At 41.6% G+C, this 19,163-nt stretch overlaps 1 protein-coding gene and 1 pseudogene across 2 annotated transcripts in view; one reads left to right on the top strand and one right to left on the bottom strand.

The window, feature by feature from the left end:
- Positions 1 to 13,793, bottom strand: part of Cfdp1 (chromatin remodeling protein CFDP1) — a 132,127-nt gene extending 118,334 nt beyond the window's left edge. The window contains exons 1-4 of one of the 2 annotated variants that reach the window (XM_021256697.2): positions 13,588 to 13,793; positions 8,356 to 8,473; positions 6,171 to 6,384; positions 4,767 to 4,894 (exon numbers count right to left, since the gene is read on the bottom strand). In XM_021256697.2, the coding sequence (XP_021112356.1) occupies positions 4,767 to 4,894; positions 6,171 to 6,384; positions 8,356 to 8,473; positions 13,588 to 13,651 (524 nt within the window). In that variant the 5' untranslated portion in view covers positions 13,652 to 13,793. The remainder of the gene's footprint in view (positions 1 to 4,766; positions 4,895 to 6,170; positions 6,385 to 8,355; positions 8,474 to 13,587) is intronic. The other variant, XM_004842837.4, reaches the window with a different exon arrangement.
- On the top strand, positions 5,202 to 5,498 carry LOC101708973 (short transmembrane mitochondrial protein 1 pseudogene; annotated as a pseudogene).
- Positions 13,794 to 19,163: the final 5,370 nt, after the last annotated feature.

Below are 19,163 nucleotides of genomic sequence, written 5' to 3'. Positions count from 1 at the left end.
TTATCCCAATGATGTCCTTTTTAGTTGTTTTTCTTGTGCAGTCCAAGATCCAATCCAAGATTAAATACTGCATTTAATCTTTTTCTTTTTTTTTTTTGAGGCAGGGTCTCACGTTGTACCTCAGGCTGGCCCTGAACTCACTATGTAGCCCAGGCTGGCCTCGAACCTGCAGCAATCCTCCTGCCTCTGCCTGCAGAGTGCTGGGACTACAGATGTGTGCCACTACGCCCTGCCCTGCATTTAATCTTTTAAGAGTCTACACCATTTAGGGCCAGGGATTTAGCTCAGTGGTTCCAGCGCCTGCTGCGTAAGCACACAAAAAAATGCTGAACTTCAAGAGTCTGCACCATTTATAGTGCAGAAGAACCCCGATTTCAGATTCATCATGTTAGACAAGAAACTACCTTGCTAATGCTTCTCACCCATCAGAGGGCCCTGTATTGGTGGTAAGTTAGATCACCAGAGGCCATATTTGTTAGAATTCTCTGCTGTAGATCTGGGGAATGTAACTCAGTGGTGAGCGCTTACCTAGCAAGCATCAAGGCCTGGTATTACACAGAACTACACAGAATCGCCAGTACTACACAGAAACAAAAAAGAAATCTCCACTGTGAGGGACCTTTTCCCATAGTCTTGATCATCTTGGGGATCCACTAAATAATGACTGATGAAGTGAATTAATAATGTATTTTGTCTCTAGAAATCATACCAAAAGCTACTATGTTGTCCAGTATGGAGTAGCAGCATACTACCAGTAAACCTTCAATGGTCTGGAAGTCCCATAAAAATAATAAAGTGTATTAATGTGCCATTAGAAATGAAGGTTTTAAAATTTTTGGCCAGACATCATATTATAAGCTTGTAATTCTGGCTATTGGGAGGTTGAGGGAAGAGGACCATGAGCTTGGGCCAACCTGGGAACTTAGGGAGACCCTGTCTCAAAATAAAAAGGCCTGGAGAGGTAACTCAGTGGCAGAGCATTTGTCTTGCATTTGCCAGGCCCTGGGTTCAATTCCCAGTACTATAAGACACTCACAGGAGTCTGCCTTAGCTTGGATTATTTCCCATGTGTCATGCGGAATTATCTAAGGAAAGTGCATTTATAACTGTACCAGTGGCCTACACAGAGTACAGAAAGCTGGTAAATAACTGTTGCTATAAGAAATCATTAAATTTGTGATCAAATTAATTTTTATGTGGGGTGGTGGTGAGGGTGGACAGGGATTGAACTCAGGACCTTCATACTGAGCTATTTCCTAAGTACTTTTATCTTTTTAATTTTGAGACAAGGTCTCCCTCAAACTTGTGATCCTCCTGCCTCAGCCTCCCAGAGAGCTGGGATTACAAGCATGCATCACCACACCCAGCTCCAGCCTTTTTAGTTTGAGAAAAAGTCTCTCTAAATTTCCCCAGCTGGCCTCCAATTTGCAATCCTCCTGCCGACCTCAGCCTCTGGAGCACCTAGATTACAGGTGTGTACCACTGTGCCTAGCACATTGGGTTTATGATGATGGTTTTTGTCTATTTGCATTGCTGGGTATCAAACCTAGGACCTCAAGCATGATGCCCAAGCTCTCTACCACTGAGCTACACCTGCAATTCTTAGTGTTGTTTTTGAGAAAGAGAAAACTGAGCTGGGCATGGTGCCACACTCCTAAAATTCCAGAACTCAGGATGCTGAGCAGGAGGATGACCGTGGGGTTCAAGGACAGCCTTACCTACACAGCAAGAGCCTGTCTCAAAAAAAGGAAACTAGTCGGGGCATGGTGGCTCGCACCTGTAATGCCAGCACTCAGAAGGCTGAGGCAGGACGATCACTGTGAGTTGGATGGAGGCCAGCCTGGACTACACAGCAAGTTCAAGGACAGCCTGAACTACACAGTGAAACCCTGTATCAAAAAGAAAAAGAAACCAACACAAATAATTTATATATACATTTCCCCTAGGAGTAGTGAGACAGGGTCTCACTATATAGTTCAGGCTGGCCTTGAGCTCACTATGTACCCCAGGCTGACCTCAAACTCACAGTGATCCTCCTGACTCAACTTCCCAAGTGCTGGGATTACAGGCCTGCGCCACCACACCCAGCTCAAGAATACTATTTTTTTTTTAAAGAGACAGTGTGTTAAAGTACTTAAGAATAAAGCATTACGAAATCTACAAGTGATTCTCAAACAGTTTCATTAAATACAAAAAGAAGGTGATATTTCAGGAAAAAAATCCGATTTTTTTGGTTTTGGGGGGTTTTTTTTTGGTACCAGGGATCAAACTTGGGACCTTGCACTTGGGAGCAGGCGGTGGAACTACTGAGCTAAATTCCCAGCCCCAGAAAAAAACATTTGAGAGAAAAAAATTTTTTAAATAGTACAAAGTTTTAACCAGGTGAGGTGGCTCACACCTTTAATCTCAGCACTGAGGGAGGATGAGGTGAGAGAATTCCAATTTTGAGTCTCACTTGAGCAACTCAGTGAGACCCTGAATCAGAGAGGGGAGGGGAGGAGCAGAAAAGCATAATAAAGTCTGTTCCATATTATTTATAAAACTGCTAATGCCAAATCCCATTTTCCAAGATACATTTTCACTGGATAAAATACAGTGGGCTCTCTGTATTAAAGTGGATTCTTCATTCATGGATTCAACCAAGCATGGATAGAAAATAATCATCTAAAAAGACTGCATCTGGACCAGGGATTTAGCTCAGTGGTTCCGCCGCCTGCCTCGAAAGCACAAAGACCCAAGTTCGATCCCCGGTACCAAAAAACAAGAACAAAAAAACAAATAAAATTAGCATGGCTTATTTTTAATAGTAAAAAGACTGCATCTGTATGTAACATAACAGATTTTTTTTTTTTTCTGAGACAAGGTCTAGCCATGTAGTTCAGGCTGGCCTTGAACTCAACAGTGATCCTCCTGCCTCAGCCTCCCCAGTGCTGGGGTTACAGATATGCACCATTGCACCCGGCTTAAAAAACAGGTATTATTTTTAAGAATAATAATTTTAGGAGAAATTATATTTTTAGAGAGCCTACAGGTCTAATTTGTTACTGTCAAGGAAAATAAGTGTGACTACCTATAAAATTATTAACTAGCATTTCACCTGCTCTCATTCAGCTCAAAATTATAATCTAGTCAGGAATGGTAGTACATGCCTATAATCATAGCACTCTGAGAGGCAGAGGCAGGAGGATCGCAATTTCAACCCCAGCTTGGGCAACTTGGCAAGAACCTGTCTCAAAATAATAAAGAGGTCACGTGTGGTGGTACATACCTGTAATCCCAGCACTCAGGAGGCTGAGGCAGGAGGGAGGATTACTACAAGTTTAAGGCCAGCCTGGGCTGCGTAGTGAGTCTGAACTACACAGCAAGACCCTGTCTCAAAAACACCAATTAATAAATAAATACATAAATAAATGACTGAATTAATGAATAAATGGCTGGGGAGGTAGCTCGGTGTGAAGGCTCCGGGTTCAATTCCCAGTAACAAACACGTAAGTGTTTTCAAACAATAAATTAAAATAAATGAGAAGAGAGGAAATTTCAGGCATGCCATTTTGTTCTATTTTGTGTTTTTGTTTTGAGACAGGGTCTTGCTACATAGTTCAGGCCAGACTTCAACTCACTGTAGCCCAGGCTGGCCTCGGACTCATGGCAATCCTCCTGCCTCAGCCTCCCCAGTGCTGGGATTACAGGCGTGTACCACCATCTGCAGCCAAGCATACTGCTTTTACTTACCACAGTCAGTAGGCTAAACTAACTGGTCAAAGTACTAAGCCTCTACTCTCTTCCTAAGTACAGTAAACAAATCTCATAACATAATTTAAACAATGATATTAAGGTGAGGAAACAGTATTGGAACCAAATTTCTCTCTAGCATTTTCAATTCTTTTTACCTGATTTTAGGAGACTCATTAGGGCTCCTATTTTTTAGTCAAGGAAAGTTAAAAAAGGAATAATGACTTGTTAGAGAGACACGTTTAAGGAGCCCTGGCATGGAGGCTAATACTGATGAACCATCTTAGGAGGGGCCAGATCTGGGCCTGAACCTGAATCAATCACATCCTCACCTAGCAACTAAGACAAGAGGTTGTCCTTTCCAAGCCTCAGTTTCATCACTATAGAAAGAGGATGGTAATACTGTTTCCCTCAGATATAAAGTACCCAGAACAGGCCTGGCCAATGAGAATGTCACCTAATAACATGGAAGGCTCTGCAAAATCAGCTTTTGAAGATGAATTGCCAGTCTATGATCACTGTTTTATAGACAGTCTGAGCCGGGCGTGGTGGCGCACATCTGTGGTCCCAGCACTCAGGAGGCTGAGGCAGGAGCATCCCAGTGAGTTCGAGGCCAGCCTGCATTACAAAGCGAGACCCGGTCTCAAAAAGAAGGAAAGAAAGACACTCTTGGTTTGTGTTTGTTTTTGAAGTTTTGGGGACTGAATCCATGACTTCATGTATGATAGGCAAGTGTTTTACCACTAAGTTACATCTTGCAGTGCTTTTTATTTATTTATTTATTTTTGGTACCAGGGATCGAACTCGGGACCTGGCGCTTGCGAGGCAGGCGGCAGAACTGATAGTTAAATCCCCGGTCCCTTGTGCTTTCACTTTTTAATCTGAGACAAAGTCTCACCAATTTGCCCAGGCTGACCTCAAACGTGTGACCCTCATGCTTCAGCCTCCTGAATAACTGGGATTACTGGTCTATGCCACCACACCTGGCTCATTTTTAGAAGAACTGATTCCAATGTTTATGCAGGTTTTCTTACCTTACTTCTTCACCAGCAAAATCAAAAACCTTGGTGATTTTAACCTTCTCTGCTTCTTTAGGTTTCTCTAGCTCTTCTGCTTTGACCAACAATTTACTTGAACTTGTCTCGTCAGCCTGTTCTCCTGTCTATGAAAAAAAGCAAAAAAATCTAGTCAGTTTTACCAAACTAAAAAGAGCCATCTAAACATGCTGTTTATAGCTGTTCTTAAACGTTTCATTTCTAATCAGTTAAGATCTACTGGAAATTTGACTAAAAAGGCTTATTTTCCTATCATAAGAAATGCTTCACTTTTCACTTAGTAAAAAAGGTACTATCAGGGCCAGGGATTTAGCTCAGTGGTTCTGGCACCTGCCTCGAAAGCGCAAGGTCCCAAGTTCGATCCCCAGTATCAAAAAAAAAAAAGGCGGGGAGCCCTTGCACCCTGTAGGTAGCTGGAGCGACTCACGTAGCTTGGCGGCCCTGGGCTCCTTCTTGGCTCTCCCCACCAACATGCTCCAGTTCCTGCTTGGATTTACTTTTGGCAACATGGTGGGAATGTACCTAGCTCAGAACTATGACATATCAAATCTGGCTAAAAAACTTGAAGAGATTAAAAAGGACTTGGAAGCCAAGAAGAAACCCCCTAGTTCTTGAGGCTACTGCAGCTCTGCATTCTGTACACACTGCCCTCCTGCCTCTGAGCAGCATCCCTGACCTCCTGATCCCATAGCTCTGTGTCTCCAGCCTCAGCAATTTTCCTCTTTGCTAGACTTCGGTGCCTCGGAGCAAAAACAGGGCCCCAAGTCAAGAACTACACTTCACAATTTCAGCTCATGTCTTCTCATGTCTTCCTTCCACCTCTTTGGGAGGCCTGAAGACTGAAATTATGGTGCTAGGCTAGGCTGGCAAACATGACCTTTATTTAGTAGTTTCTCTTGTTCTTGGAGATTCCTACTTCTTGTCAAAACAAAAATTGCTAAGTCTGTATAGCTGATCAGACACAAATAATGCTGAATTCATTAGTGATAAAAGTGGGTGCTTGTTAAACACTTGTTACTAAACTTTTTGTTTTGAAGCATTAAAATTAGTATCTAGACCCCAGTTTCTAGTAAATTATCCATTTATTTTATTCTCTTGTCAGGCAAGTATAACTGATAACCAGTAAGTATACTGACAACCAAGTATACTGATAACCGGTAAGTCAATTTTATATTAATTAATTGAGAAAATACATTCTAAGAATCTTATAAATAGCTGATGAATTTAAAAATATGCAGAATAATAAAAAAAAGGTACTATCAAAAGGCATTTAGTCTTTTTGCTGTAAGATTCAAATCTTAGTTTGTAATTTAAACAAAAAAGTATCTGAGGAAGGTAGAGCATTTCTGGGAAAGTATTTATCTCATTCATCTCTAACCGTACCTTCGCCTGTTTACTTGGGGGCACTTTTGATTTTGGCCCCACATCATTGAGGAAGCTGGCCCAGAGTTCATCCTCCTTCTTTTTCCGTGCATCCTCTGACCCAGTGCCTTTCTCCCGCTCTTCTATTTCATCCTCCTCACTGCTGCTTCCTCCAGATTCTGCCTTGGCATCCTCCTCTTCCTCTTCTAACAAGAGGCCACTCTGTTTTCTCTTCCTGATCACCAACAGTCACCAAGAAAAGGAAAAAAAAGACAAAGCAAATTATGTTACCCCTTTCTCAATTCCAAGCATAACTCGCTTAAATTTTTTAAAAAAATTTTTAAATCTGGAACTACTATGGCAATAAACATAATGAGGGGAGCAATGGAGGTAGACAGATTTTGTGGAAGAAAAAAAGAACTAGGAAAAAAAAAAAAAACTAGGCTGTTTTTTTTTTTCTTTCAAGTAGAACTGGGCTCTTATTATTGGCATTTCCCCCAATACTTAGAATCAGTGTTCTAAGTCATGACCAGCTATGTTCACTAAAAGGCACATAATCACTCACGGGGTTAACTCTGCTTAGTGTTCTAAGGACGTAAGTACACCGAATATTATTTTGACCTTTTAAAGCTGCAAATTTTGCTGTGAAAAAACTCAAATTTATCTGCATTATTTCTTAAAAAATATGTCAATGTTTCATTCCACTTTCTAAAGAAATGCAAGGTAAAACACAGAGTAACTCGTGGACAAAGACTTGTAGGAGTGATCGCCTTTTATACTATTTTGACTTTCAGTGAATCATCCAATATCTAAAATTCTCTTTTTCCTTTTCATAAACTACAATCTACTTTTTGCTCCATTCTCTAAGAAGACAGAAATGCCAGCAAAGTAAAAGACTTCTTAGAAGATGCTTTCATGCCAGGTGTGTGCTAGCACATGGCTGTAATCTCAGCACTCGGGAGGCTGAAGCAGGATTGCCACAAGTTCAAGGCCAGCCCAAACTACATAGTGAGTTCAAAATCAGCCTGAATACCCTATCAGAATTTTCGTAATTTTTGCTATTTTTAAAAATTTAACTGCACATAATCTTAGCTCAAACAATTCCATAATCTGTAAGTTTGACTTAGAGATATTTATGTAATTAAGACTTGTACAAAGCATATTCATTGCAGTCTTGTTTGCTGAGTAAAGACTAGGCACAATCTAATAAGGACATGCGTAAATAAGGTGAGGTCTATCTGTATAAGACTATGCAGTAGCTGAAAAGAATGAGGTATGTCTGAATGTATTGTCATGGTATCACTTCCAAGATGTGAAATAAGAAAAATGAAAAACAATATATAAAGTGTGCTAGCATTTGTATTTTTTTTTAAATAAAGAAGATAAAAAAAAAACCATAAAGAGGATAGGAAATACATGCATACATGTTGTATATTCCCAGAATATCTTTGGTAACATAGTTCTGCAAGGCAAAGGATCAGCCCCTTTTTGGTACTAATATTTTTGTTTTAACCAGTCTAATGAAGTTTACCTATTCATTTTAAAAATCAAAACCTAAAATTTTTTTAAGCTTGCAGAGACCAAGAATTTGACTCTAAAATATCACCAATGTTTCCCTCACAGAGAAAAGGGTTAGAAATCCTGTCAATAAGAAATCTATCAGCTGTCATGGCTTTTCTCATGATAGTTCACCATGTGTCCTCAAGGGTGTACTTTTATCTTGCTTTGTCCTTTTTTACTCAGCCGAAGCTCACTTTGCAGAGCTAGATTCTCCCTCACTCTTCATGCTTACTTTTTCAAATAAACTGTCACTTTTTTTAAATAAAGAAAGAAATCTACCATAAAGCTGGGCATAATGGTATACATCTGTAATCTGAGCACTCTTGTAGGCTGAGGCAGGAGGATCACAAGTTTGATCTCAGCCTGGCAACTAAGTGACTTAGCAAGACCTTGACTCAAAAAATTTAAGAAAATCTTAAGGTCTGGCGTGGAGGTGGACACCTGTTATCTCAACACTCTGAGAGGCTGATGCAGGAAGATCACAAGTTCAATCTCAGCCTGGGCAACTAAAAGACTTTGTAAGACTTTGTCTCAAAAAAAAGGCGAAGGGATGGGGGGGGGGTATTCTATTATCAGACCAATCTCAGCAATCAGGATGGGTGTGACAATAGCCCTTGACTTCTAAGGGCCTGGAGGGCAGCATCACCTGGCTGGAAGGCTCTGAGCCTTTCTTTTTTTCCCTTTGGTTTTCTGTGTCTGCTCTTCACCATCCACTTCATCTTCCTTCACTAATTCATTTACATCATCTTCACTATACTCTCCACCTGAAATCACATAATAGGGTGGTCAGACAGATAAGAATAAAGATTCTCACATCAAGCAAAATTTATCATTAAGATAAAAGTTGAATATTTTCCTTTATTCTTCCCCTAAAATACCATTTACTTAGGGAAGTCTTCCCTGCCCCCAAAACAATGCTATATTCTCCTCTCCTAGTCTTTCACAGCAGTTATTCCCTCTCTGTAACTTATCCTGCTCATATTAATGCTTGCAATTTCTGCTACGCTACATGCTCCAGGAGGACATGGACTTGCTTGTGTTTTTTGGGGGGGTATCGGGGATCAAACTTGGGACCTTGCGCTTGCTTGGCAGGCGGTGGCGCCACTGGGCTAAATCCCTGGCCCTTGCCTGTCTTGATTTGTAAATGTCTGCTGAATGACTGAGTGAATTAATGGAAATTCCAACTCTACTAATGTACTTCTCAAAGAAGAAATGATGTTCCCGTGTCATCTTGGGTATTTTTCAAAAGTAATCCAAAGACACTTGGCCATTCCTGAGACATGGTAGTCTATGCCTATAATTCCAGCTATTTGGGAGGCTGAAACAGGAGGGTAACAAGTTCAAGGCCAGCCTGGGCAATTTAACAAGATCTTGTCTCAAAATAAAATAAAAAGTGGCTGGGGATGTACATCAGTGGTAGAGCACTTGCCTAGCACATGCAAGGGCCTGGGTTAAATCCTCAGTATTGCAAAACAGATACCTCGCCTTGTCCATAAATAGGATTTAGAAGGAAAATGAAGACTCCCAGTTGAATATGGCAGAAAGAGCAAACACATCTATGTCCGATCTTTAGACACTGGCACTCGGGAGTTCCCCAAAAAAGGCTGCCTAAATATCTAGTATGTCCAAATTCTGTGCGTAGATCAAAAACCAACCCTATATAACAAGAGATTCAACTTTTATTTGATGTGTTCATACTGAAACTCACACAAATAGAATGCACAGCTCAATGAAATGACACACAGTAATTCTAGACCCAGTCTGAGGGACAAAATATGACCAGCATTCCAGAAGGTGCCTGCACCCCCTTTCCAGGCACTCACCACCATCCCCCTCCACAGGTAACCACTGTATGACTTTTAACACCACAGATGAGTTTTGCCTTGAACATTAACCAAACAGAAGCCTACAGTATGTACTTCTGTGTCTAGCTTCTTATACTCAACAGTATGCTTGTGAGACACCTATATTGCAGCACGTAGCTGCAGTTTATTCATTCTCCTTCCTAAACATGTCTTATATGTATTATAAGTATTGTATGTATATGTATTATATGTCTACACCACAATTTATTTCTACACTCCACTGCTGATGGACACTGAAGCTGTTTCTGCTCTGGGTCCATTACAAATAGTACTGTTTGGATATTGCTGTATCTTCAACAGTTTTTTTCTTTTTTGAAGTTAATAAAGAAAAGGTACTTGTTTTGGCTCACAGTTCTGGGCCAAGGCTGAAGGGAAGCATCTGGTGACGCCCTTCTTGTTGGCAGTGTCCAAAAGTGGAGCAGGACATTACACAGAGAGTGCCAAGAGCCTGTAGATTTTTGAAGACTTTACTCACAATGAACCAATGGCCACCAAACACAAGAAAGCCTCCAAGAACAAAGGCAAGACTCAAGCAGAAAGGAACTCAGAAGAAACAGAATTAGTGCAGGAAGCAGGGGAGAAAAGAACCCTAAAAACTTTTGTAATCAATATTCTCAAAAAGATAATGAGCTTTTTAAAAGAAAATGTGGGGGGAAAACCCACAAAAAATCTGAAAACTAACAAAATGACAGCAGAGATTAAAAAGATAGGGAACCACCAGGGAACCAGGCATGTGAAAATTTGGAAAATAAGCATTCAAGGCCAATATATACACAAGCCAATATAAAGGTTCCAAAACAGAAGCCAATGTGGTATCCCAAACACCAAGCAAGGACAAGTGAAAGTGTTTCCTGAAGAGAGAAGAGAGCTCCAGGTGGTAGTATGAACGTACAAATCCAACTGTGCTTCCTCCTAACCGCCCCCACCATAAACTCTACAGCTATTAGGGTTTAAATGAAGTTTCCTTCAGATCTGTGTTCATGTAGTAAGGGCTGAGCCCCAGTACAGCAATGCTGAGGGTGGGAGCAGTGATGGGTCATGAGGGTGCAATCTTCACCGATAGGTCTTTTTTTTTTTGGTACTGGGGATCGAACTCGGGTCCATGAGCTTATGCAGCAGGCGGCGAAACCACTAAGCTAAATCCCTGGCCCCACTGATAGGTCAATCCATGGATGCCATGCGTTCACAGCTGATGGGCTGTTAGGGTCTCACTATGTAGTTCAGCTGGCCTGGAACTTATTATGTAGCCCAGGCTGGCAATCCTTCTGCCACAGCCTCCTGAGTGCTGGGATTACAGATGTGCACCACCAGATGTGTCAAGATTACAGATGTAGCCTCCAACTTGTTATAAAACAAAACAAGACAAAAAAAATTTTTTTTGAGACAGGGTCTTGCTAAGCTGCTAAGTTGCTTAAGTTGGGCTTGAACTTGAGATCTTCCTGCCTCAGTCTCTCACCCTGCTGGAATCAGGCCTGTGCCACCAGCCTCAGCTATTTGCCCATTTTTATCATGAAAACTTACTAAAGCAGCGCATAAGCTTTGCAGAAAACTAGAACAGGCAGACAATTAAACATAAAAAATAGAATCATTAAATTCCAACTACTCAGAGATTATTAAAATCAATCCCTTAGTGAATATTTCTGGTCTTTTTCTAGACCCAGGTGCAGATTTTTATATTTTCCCCAAGCTTGAAATCAAATTTTCCATGTTACTTTGCAGCCTGCTCTATTCACTAAACAATTTCTACCTGTTGATTTCAGTAAGTTTTCATCTCATCTAATATACAGACTATTTTTAAATTTTCCCAGTGAACCCAAGAATGGCTCATAGCTTGTTTTTCCAAATCACAGTGAGGAGGATGTACCAGTGTAACATGTGAGTTAGTTGTGTATTGTCTAGTGCACACTGGTTGTTCCATCCTTTAAGACTGTCTCTGTCTAGTGCTCCCTTCTCTACAGTGGCACTGATTTACTGATGTGGTAGGCCATATGTCTTGCAGTGTCTTCTAGATTGGTCTGATTGTTCCTCGAGGTGGTGGTGTTTTAGTTCATTTCTTTGTTCCTTGAATTTTCTGTAAATGGGAAGTTAGATCTAAATGCTTGATGTGTTCCAGTGAAATATTTTTGACAAAAATTTTAAGGTTAGGGTTAGGCTAATTTCATTACTCTTGTTTATCCTGCCAATGTCACTGAACTACAGTGAGATTCGTCTTGAAAAACTAAAAACAGAACAAAAATAAAATATGTTGGGATTGTAGCTCAGTATGAATTCAATCCCCAAGTAACACATACACACACAAAGGAAGGGGAGCAAATGCTGCTGACAGTTCAGACAAAGAGGATGTGCCTGGTTCGGGATCTTAAACATGTAAAAAAGATGCTCAATTATTAATTACACAAAAACAAAAAAATCAAGATCATGGAGATAACTATGAGGGGAAAAAAAAGGCAGTAAGAAGCAGAATAACATCCCTATAGACAGTAAAGCACTAAAGGAACAAATCGTGCCCAGAGACTCAGCTCCCAAACATCCTCAAGAGTCCCATGCTTAAAAATATGAACCAAGTAACAAAGAATAAGCAAAATTATGAGAAAGCATCTAACATAATAAAAGCGGAAAGCAAAAGGTGAAATCACCCTGGAAGAAACAGTATGAAGCCAGGCATAGTGGTGCACATCTGTGATCCCAGCACTCAGGAGGCTGAAGCAGGAGGATCACTAAGTTTGAGGCCAGCTTGGGCTACATAGTGAGTTCAAAGCCAGCCTGAACTACATAGACCCTGCCTCAAAAAACAAAAAACAGTATGTTTCCTCATTTTATGAGGCTACCATTCATTATCTGATACAAAACCATAGAAGGAAATTAACAGAAAACTAATCTCTCTCATAAACACACATGTAAAAAATTCTCAACAAGCAAGCCTAAACTACATAAAAAAGTCCTGTCTCAGAAAAAAGAAAGACATATAGGCCAGAGATTTAGCTCAGTGGCACCGCGCCTGCCTCGCAAGCACAATGTCCTGAGTTCGACCCCCGGTACCGAGAAAAAAAGAAAGACAACAGAAATACCAAATTAAAAAAGTGGAAAGCACTTTCCTTTGGGGAGGCTGACTAGTAACAAGGGGCAACTGGGAACAGCTAATTTTCAAAACAATCCTTTAGAAATACTTGACTATATTTAAGTATATGCATGCATAGCTTCGATTAAAATAAAAACTAGTTTTCAAATTTAATCACTTTCGCTGTCAGCCTAAGACCAATGTTGGAGTATGAGAATATAATCAGAGAAACCAATAAGGAAGCTATGGAGAATCCTAGCGAAGGGTAATGGTAGCTCGAAATAAAATAACAGCAGTGAGACTGGTGAGCAAGTGGTCAGAGAGTAATTTTCAACGTAGACACAAGAAACTCACTGGATGAACTGAAAGAGAATAAGGACGACGGGGATATGCTTGTGAGCACAGATGCCCCGAATGAGACGGATAAGTATGGGAAAGGAACAGAATTTGGACAGGACAGGTTTGGGTAATAAAATTTATCTTGGAAAAAAAAATTTATCTTGGCCCCATTTGGCTTGAGTTGCCTATCCAAAAAAGCAAAGTTTTGGGGCGCACGCCTGCAATCTCTTCTCATTAACAATACCCTCCTGAGGCCAGAAGAGGATGCATCCGTCTTGGACAGGACGACAGCCCGCAAGTCTGAAAATCACCTCCAGGATCCGGGTGGTTCCAGGGGGCCTGACTGCGTCCCGGAGACTGAGCCACTTTCCCGGGCCAGTTCCCGCGTTCCGCGAGTGGGCGGCGGCCGACGGGGAGGAACTGCGGCACCCGGGCGACTCGCTGCACCCTCGGCTCGGCCGGGGCAGCTGGGTGCAAGGTCCCGAGAGCGGGAACACTCGAAACCGCGAGCCACCCAAGCCACCTCGGCTACTGGGCCGACGCCCGCGAGGGCCGGGCGCGCCGCACGTGAGGCGCGGGGCGGGGCAAACACGCCTCTCGCCTCACACTCGCTCACCCGACGGCACGTAGTCCTCGTCCTCTTCCGAGGTGGAGAAGTCTTCGGAGTCGAATTCTTCCATGTCGCTGCCGCTCGGGGCCGGGCAACCCACAGGACTACAGCAGCTACACCAAACACCCAAGCCCTAGGGAGAGACCATAGAGCCGCGGCGGCAGCTAGCGTGGCCCTAGCAGCATTTGAGTATGCGCAAAGAGTATCACGTTGTCGGCAACGACACTTCCTGCCGCTGCCCCTGAGTGCACGTGCCTCCGGCTCCCGAGAGAGCGCTGACCCGCCGGGAAGCGGTGCATGCTGGGATTTGTAGTCAGGCTCTACCCACCTGCTTTAAGTAACTATCCTTAAATAAAATTATATATCTATGGAAAGTCAGTTGATTCTCATTATTTGTGGCTTTATATTTTCGAATATGTTTAATCACTAAGTTTTAATTCGTGACCGCCAAAACAGTACTTTCTAGGTTATTCCCAGGCATGCGCAGAGAGTGAAAATCCGGAGTCGTAGAGGTGTCAGTTCCCAGCGGAAGTTGAACCCTGCAGAGGCTCCGCCTTCTGGTTTAAACTTTCACGGACTATTCAGTGCCATCTTTTTCTGCATCTTTGTGCTTTTTTGTTGTTGATTTTGCTGTTTTAAATGGCCCCCAAGCGTACTGCTCAAGTGCTGTCTAATGTTTCTAAGCGCAAGAGGGCCGTGACGTGCCTTTTGGGGAAAATATTGTGTTAGATAAGCTCCGTTCAGCCATGAGTTACAGTGCTGTTGGCCGTGAGTTTAATAATGAATCAACAATCAGATACATCAAGAAAAAGGAAAAGGAAAATCGCCTATCTGTACGTGAGGCTGCCCCGGAAAGTGCTAAGCTGATATCTATAGTGCGTCACGAAGCTATGGAAAAGCGGCTAAATTTGTGGATTCATGAGATGACGACAGATAAAAAGCATCATGGACAGCAGCATCGTTGTGAGACTGAAAGCCAAAGAAATTTACGGTCACGTGACCCAAGGTCAGCGAAATGCTAAACCCTTCTAGGCGAGTGCTGGCTGGCTTGCAAGATTCAAAAGGCGTTACGGTTTGACCAATGTTAAACTTGCAGGAGAGGCAAGCTCTCCAGGTCAGGAGGCTGCGGAAGAATTTAAAATATACTTGCTAAGTGTTATACAGAAAAAGGGCTATGTGGAAGAGCAGGTTTTCAATGCTGATGATACTGGCTTATTTTACAAGGATTTTGGCAGGTGAACCTCTAATGCAAATGGCTTCTAGAGCCCTGGTTTTAAGTCATTTCACAATCACACAACCTTGCTATTGTGCACCAATGCCAAGGACAACTTTAAGTGCAAACCCCTAATGGTTCACAGAGCCCCTAATCCACAAGCACTGCAAGGGAAAAATGTGAACCACCTGCCAGTCCATTGGAGGCGGAATAAAAAAGCGGGGATGATGTTGGATTGGTTCCACAGCTGCTTCATCCCAGAAGCTGAACACTCTCCAGGGCCTTCAAGATTTTATTAATTTTGGATAATGTCCCAGTCCATTGTCAAGAAGAACTTGAAAACGCACACCCCAGCATAGAAGTTCTTTTTATGCCCCTAAACACTACATCTTTCATCCAGCCCCTCAGTCAGGGCATCACAAAAACTTTCAAGGCATGCCATATCAGAGAGCTTTACACCAACGCTTGGGAGACTCTTGAGACCAACAAAGAAACCACCATGATGGACTGTTTGAAGTCAGTCACTATTCGCAATGTTATTGATTATGTTGTCACAGCCTGGGATGGCATTGAGCCAGCTATTATCAATAACTGTTGGAAAAATGTTTGGCCAGACTGTGGAAAGTTTCGAAGGCTTTGAAGGTGTAACAGAAAATGTAAAGAACAGTGTCAAGAACATAATATATATCACACAGCAAATAAGTGGAGAAAGCTTTGAGGACATGACAGAAGAAGACGTGGAGGAAATCTTGGCGGAGAAGGCAATAGAACCCACCAGTGGAGACCTGGATGAGATGGCAAAACAAGGAACTGGAGTCTACGATGACCAGGAAGGGGCTGGAAATCAGTTGGAGACTGCAAGAGCTGTAGCTCTACCGCAGCCAAAATATTGGAATGGAATTCTGCCTTGGAGAAAAATTTTAATGACAAGGAAGAGTATGACCCAGTGTTTAATCTCAACCTCACATTAAGCAGCTTGCCTCCACTGCCTTTGCCCATTATAGCAAGATGCTTGAAGAGATGAGGCAGAAAGCCAAGCCGTCAAAGCTGGTGCCATTTGTTTTTCAATTCAGATTGTTCCCAGTCAACAAGTGGCAGCCACCAGACTCTTAAGGTGGAACTGCCAGATGTCGACATGCCACCCTCTTCCTCTTCTCCATAGAAAAGTCCACCAACCTTGCCCTTGGTTTTCAGGGGGAAAATGCTGAAAAATGGTTTGGTCACACTGTGCCCCACTGCATCACATCCTGCAGCTCCATTAACAGTAAGCTGTTGATGTTATTATAAAAACTTAAATGCTTAATCTTGTAACTTTTTTCAGGACTTGACTTATTACTGTACAATATGTCTTTATAATACTGTGTATATTTGCCATGAGAACTGTGCAGTATGTCAGATTCTGTACTGACTGTGCTATGTATGTAGACAGTGTGTGTATGACTGACTGTAGGGAAAAGTGATACAATTTCAGTAGGGAACAGTGTGTTATACTAAAATGCTCTAATTGGATTGTTTCATTATAAATACTACATGTAAGCATATAATTATTTGTAAGATATATATTAAATAAGGCGTCTTTTCTGTTTTTTTGATTCAGGGTCTCACTCTACAGTTCAGGCTAGCCTTAAACTCACTATGTAGCCCAAGCTGACCTTGAAATCTCTGCGATTCTCCTGTCTCAGCCTTCCATGTGCTGGGATTACAGGCATGTGCCACAAGGCCCAGCTACAGTAAGGTGTCTTTGAACAGAAACACACATAAGTTTATAAACTCATCAGCTGGGAAAAGTATCGTGGCCTGAAGTTCACAGGAACCTACCTCACCCAGAAGCAATGGTTCAGTATTTTTTTAATTTAGTGGTAGAGACAACATTATAATCATAACTGCTATGAATAACTAGAATCAGTTATATTCTGTTTATCCTTTTTTTTTTGGTACTGGGGATCGAACTCAGGACCTTGTGCTTTCGAGGTAGGTGGCGGAACCACTGAGCTAAATCCCCAGCCCTAGAATCAGTTATATTCTGGAAAGCAAATATCATCTGCATGAATCTCCTCGAATTAATGCATACGTTGTATAGGAATACATAATCATTACCATTTTTTTCAGATTAAAGCATTTAATTATAATCCAATTATGAGAAACAATAATCAGAAGCAAATGCAGATGAGACATCAGCAACTACCATTCTACAGTATTTGTTCATGTTTTGTAAGATGAAAGAGTTATTTTTTGCCAAAAGTTGCTCCTTGCCAGTACCCTAGACTAGAGTGGATTTGTGTCACCCAGTCCTAGAGTTACCTAAATCAGGAATAGCAGAGTCACATCTATAATGCTCTCTACCAGCCAAAAAAAAAAAAATTAAAGCAACCATATCGATGTGTAATTCACACACCATAAAATCTACCCACCTAAAGTACACAATTCACTAGTATTTTATATATTCACAAGCTTGTATAATCACCAAATCAATTTTAGAGTTTTCATCACCCCGAAAAGAAACTTCCCCATTAGTAGTCATTTACCATTCTCGTCCTAATCATCAGCATATATAAATTTACCTCTTCTGGATATTTCATGTAAATAGAATCATACAATTTGTGAACAACTGGTCATTTATGACTGGCTTCTTTCACTTAGCATGACATTTTCAAAGTTCCATTTAGAGCACCATGTCTTTTAGAGATGGAGCACCCTAGAAATGGGATTACTCAATTGTAATTATTTTACCTTTTAAGGAACTGCCAAACTATATTCTCAAGTGGTTGCACCATTTTGTGATCTCACCAACAGTTTATGAGGGTTTGTGAGGGTGCCAGTTTTTCTACACTTGCCAGACTTGTTTGTTTGGTTTTTTTCTTTTTCTTTTTCTGTTTTTTTTTTGTGTTTTTTGGTACTGGGGATCAAACTAGGGATCTTGTGCTTGCAAGGCAGGTGGCCGCACTGCTCCGCTAAATCCCCAGCCCTGTTTTTTTATTTTTTAAAAATCGTTTTGTTTGGGCCCGGGATTTAGCAGAGTGGTGCTGTCGCCTGCCTCACAAGTGCAAGGTCCTGAGTTAGATTCCTGGTACAAAAAAAAAAAGATTTTGTTTTTTAAGACAGGGTCTCTTTATAATGGCATCCTTTGAAGCATGTTTTAATTTTGAAGTCTAATTTATCTATTGTTGTCTCTTGTGTCTTTGGAAGTTGTACTTCAGAATACTTTGCCAAAGCCAAAATCATCAAACTTATTTTTCTTCTAAAGTGTTTTATACTTTTAGTTCTTACATTTCAGTCTATGATCCATTTAAGCAGACTTTGCCTTATGGGAGAGTAAATAGAAAAACAGATACAAAATCTGAGCCCAGTATTTGGTAGTTTGCTTTTCTGGGGCTCATGTTCCTTGGGCAGCATGAAGAGACCCACCCTAGCCCCACGGAGGGGGTGAGTCTGGGGATAGGGGCTTGTTGGCCTCCTCCAACAGCCTCTCTCCAGCGGCCCCACCCCTTCTCTTGGCACTCTACGCAGCTCTTCGAGCACAACCAAAAGCCCTGACCACTTTGCTGGCTACTAGGACAGGAGCTATTTTGTATTGTATCAGACAGTTAAGAGATTTAAAAAAAAAAAAAAGGTCAGCAGGCCAAATCCAATTTTTAAAACATGTACTATTTGTCATAAAGGTATTTTACATGAATTTAAACTAGTTACAGGCTGGGGGTATAGCTCAGTGGGAGAGTGTGGGCTTAGCATTTGAGAAGCCCTATGGTCAATCCCAAGCATCTAAATCAATCAGTAAAAGTGAGATTCAAAATATTCTAGATTTTCAGCTTCTCTTGGAAAATCTGGCAACACTGAGCTCATAATTCCACAAAACAGAAATAGGCTGGAACTAAGGAACACCTGGCTCCTTTAGTCAGGGCTCCCCAGGCTGACACAGTAATAACCCCTCCCTGTTTATAACACACCAGATTCCTGGTTTGTTATTCTGTCTTGGTCGTTATTTAGGAGGTCTTCAGGCCCTCATCTGCCATAGCACTTTCCACTTCTGATCTTGGGTTTTCCTCTTTTTGGAAACTGAAAGTTCCTACTATGTAGTGTCCTGGGTACATACTCTTGAGGGGGCTTCTGGCTGAACTCTGCATGTTCTCTGTTCTTTGTCCTTCTGGGGATGCTAGAAACCTTCTCTTGATGTGAGTAGTGTCTATATGTGTGTGTGTGTGTGTGTGTGTGTGTGTAAAACTGTGAAGCTGTATGTAAGAATTGTGTGCTTTACTGTTATATCTCAATTTTTAAAAAAATGAATGGGCAGTTATCCCTGGCCAAACCCTGTACTGTGGACCCTCAAGTTTCGGACCACCCTGGCATACAAACAACTTGGGTTAATTTAGTG

Source organism: Heterocephalus glaber, unplaced genomic scaffold (assembly GCF_053883595.1).
Source record: "Heterocephalus glaber isolate CG9 unplaced genomic scaffold, H.glaber_assembly_v1.0 deba00000071, whole genome shotgun sequence".
NCBI lineage: Eukaryota > Metazoa > Chordata > Mammalia > Rodentia > Bathyergidae > Heterocephalus > Heterocephalus glaber.
The sequence above is the reverse complement of the archived record's forward strand: the minus strand, read 5'-3'. Positions and strand labels throughout refer to the sequence as shown.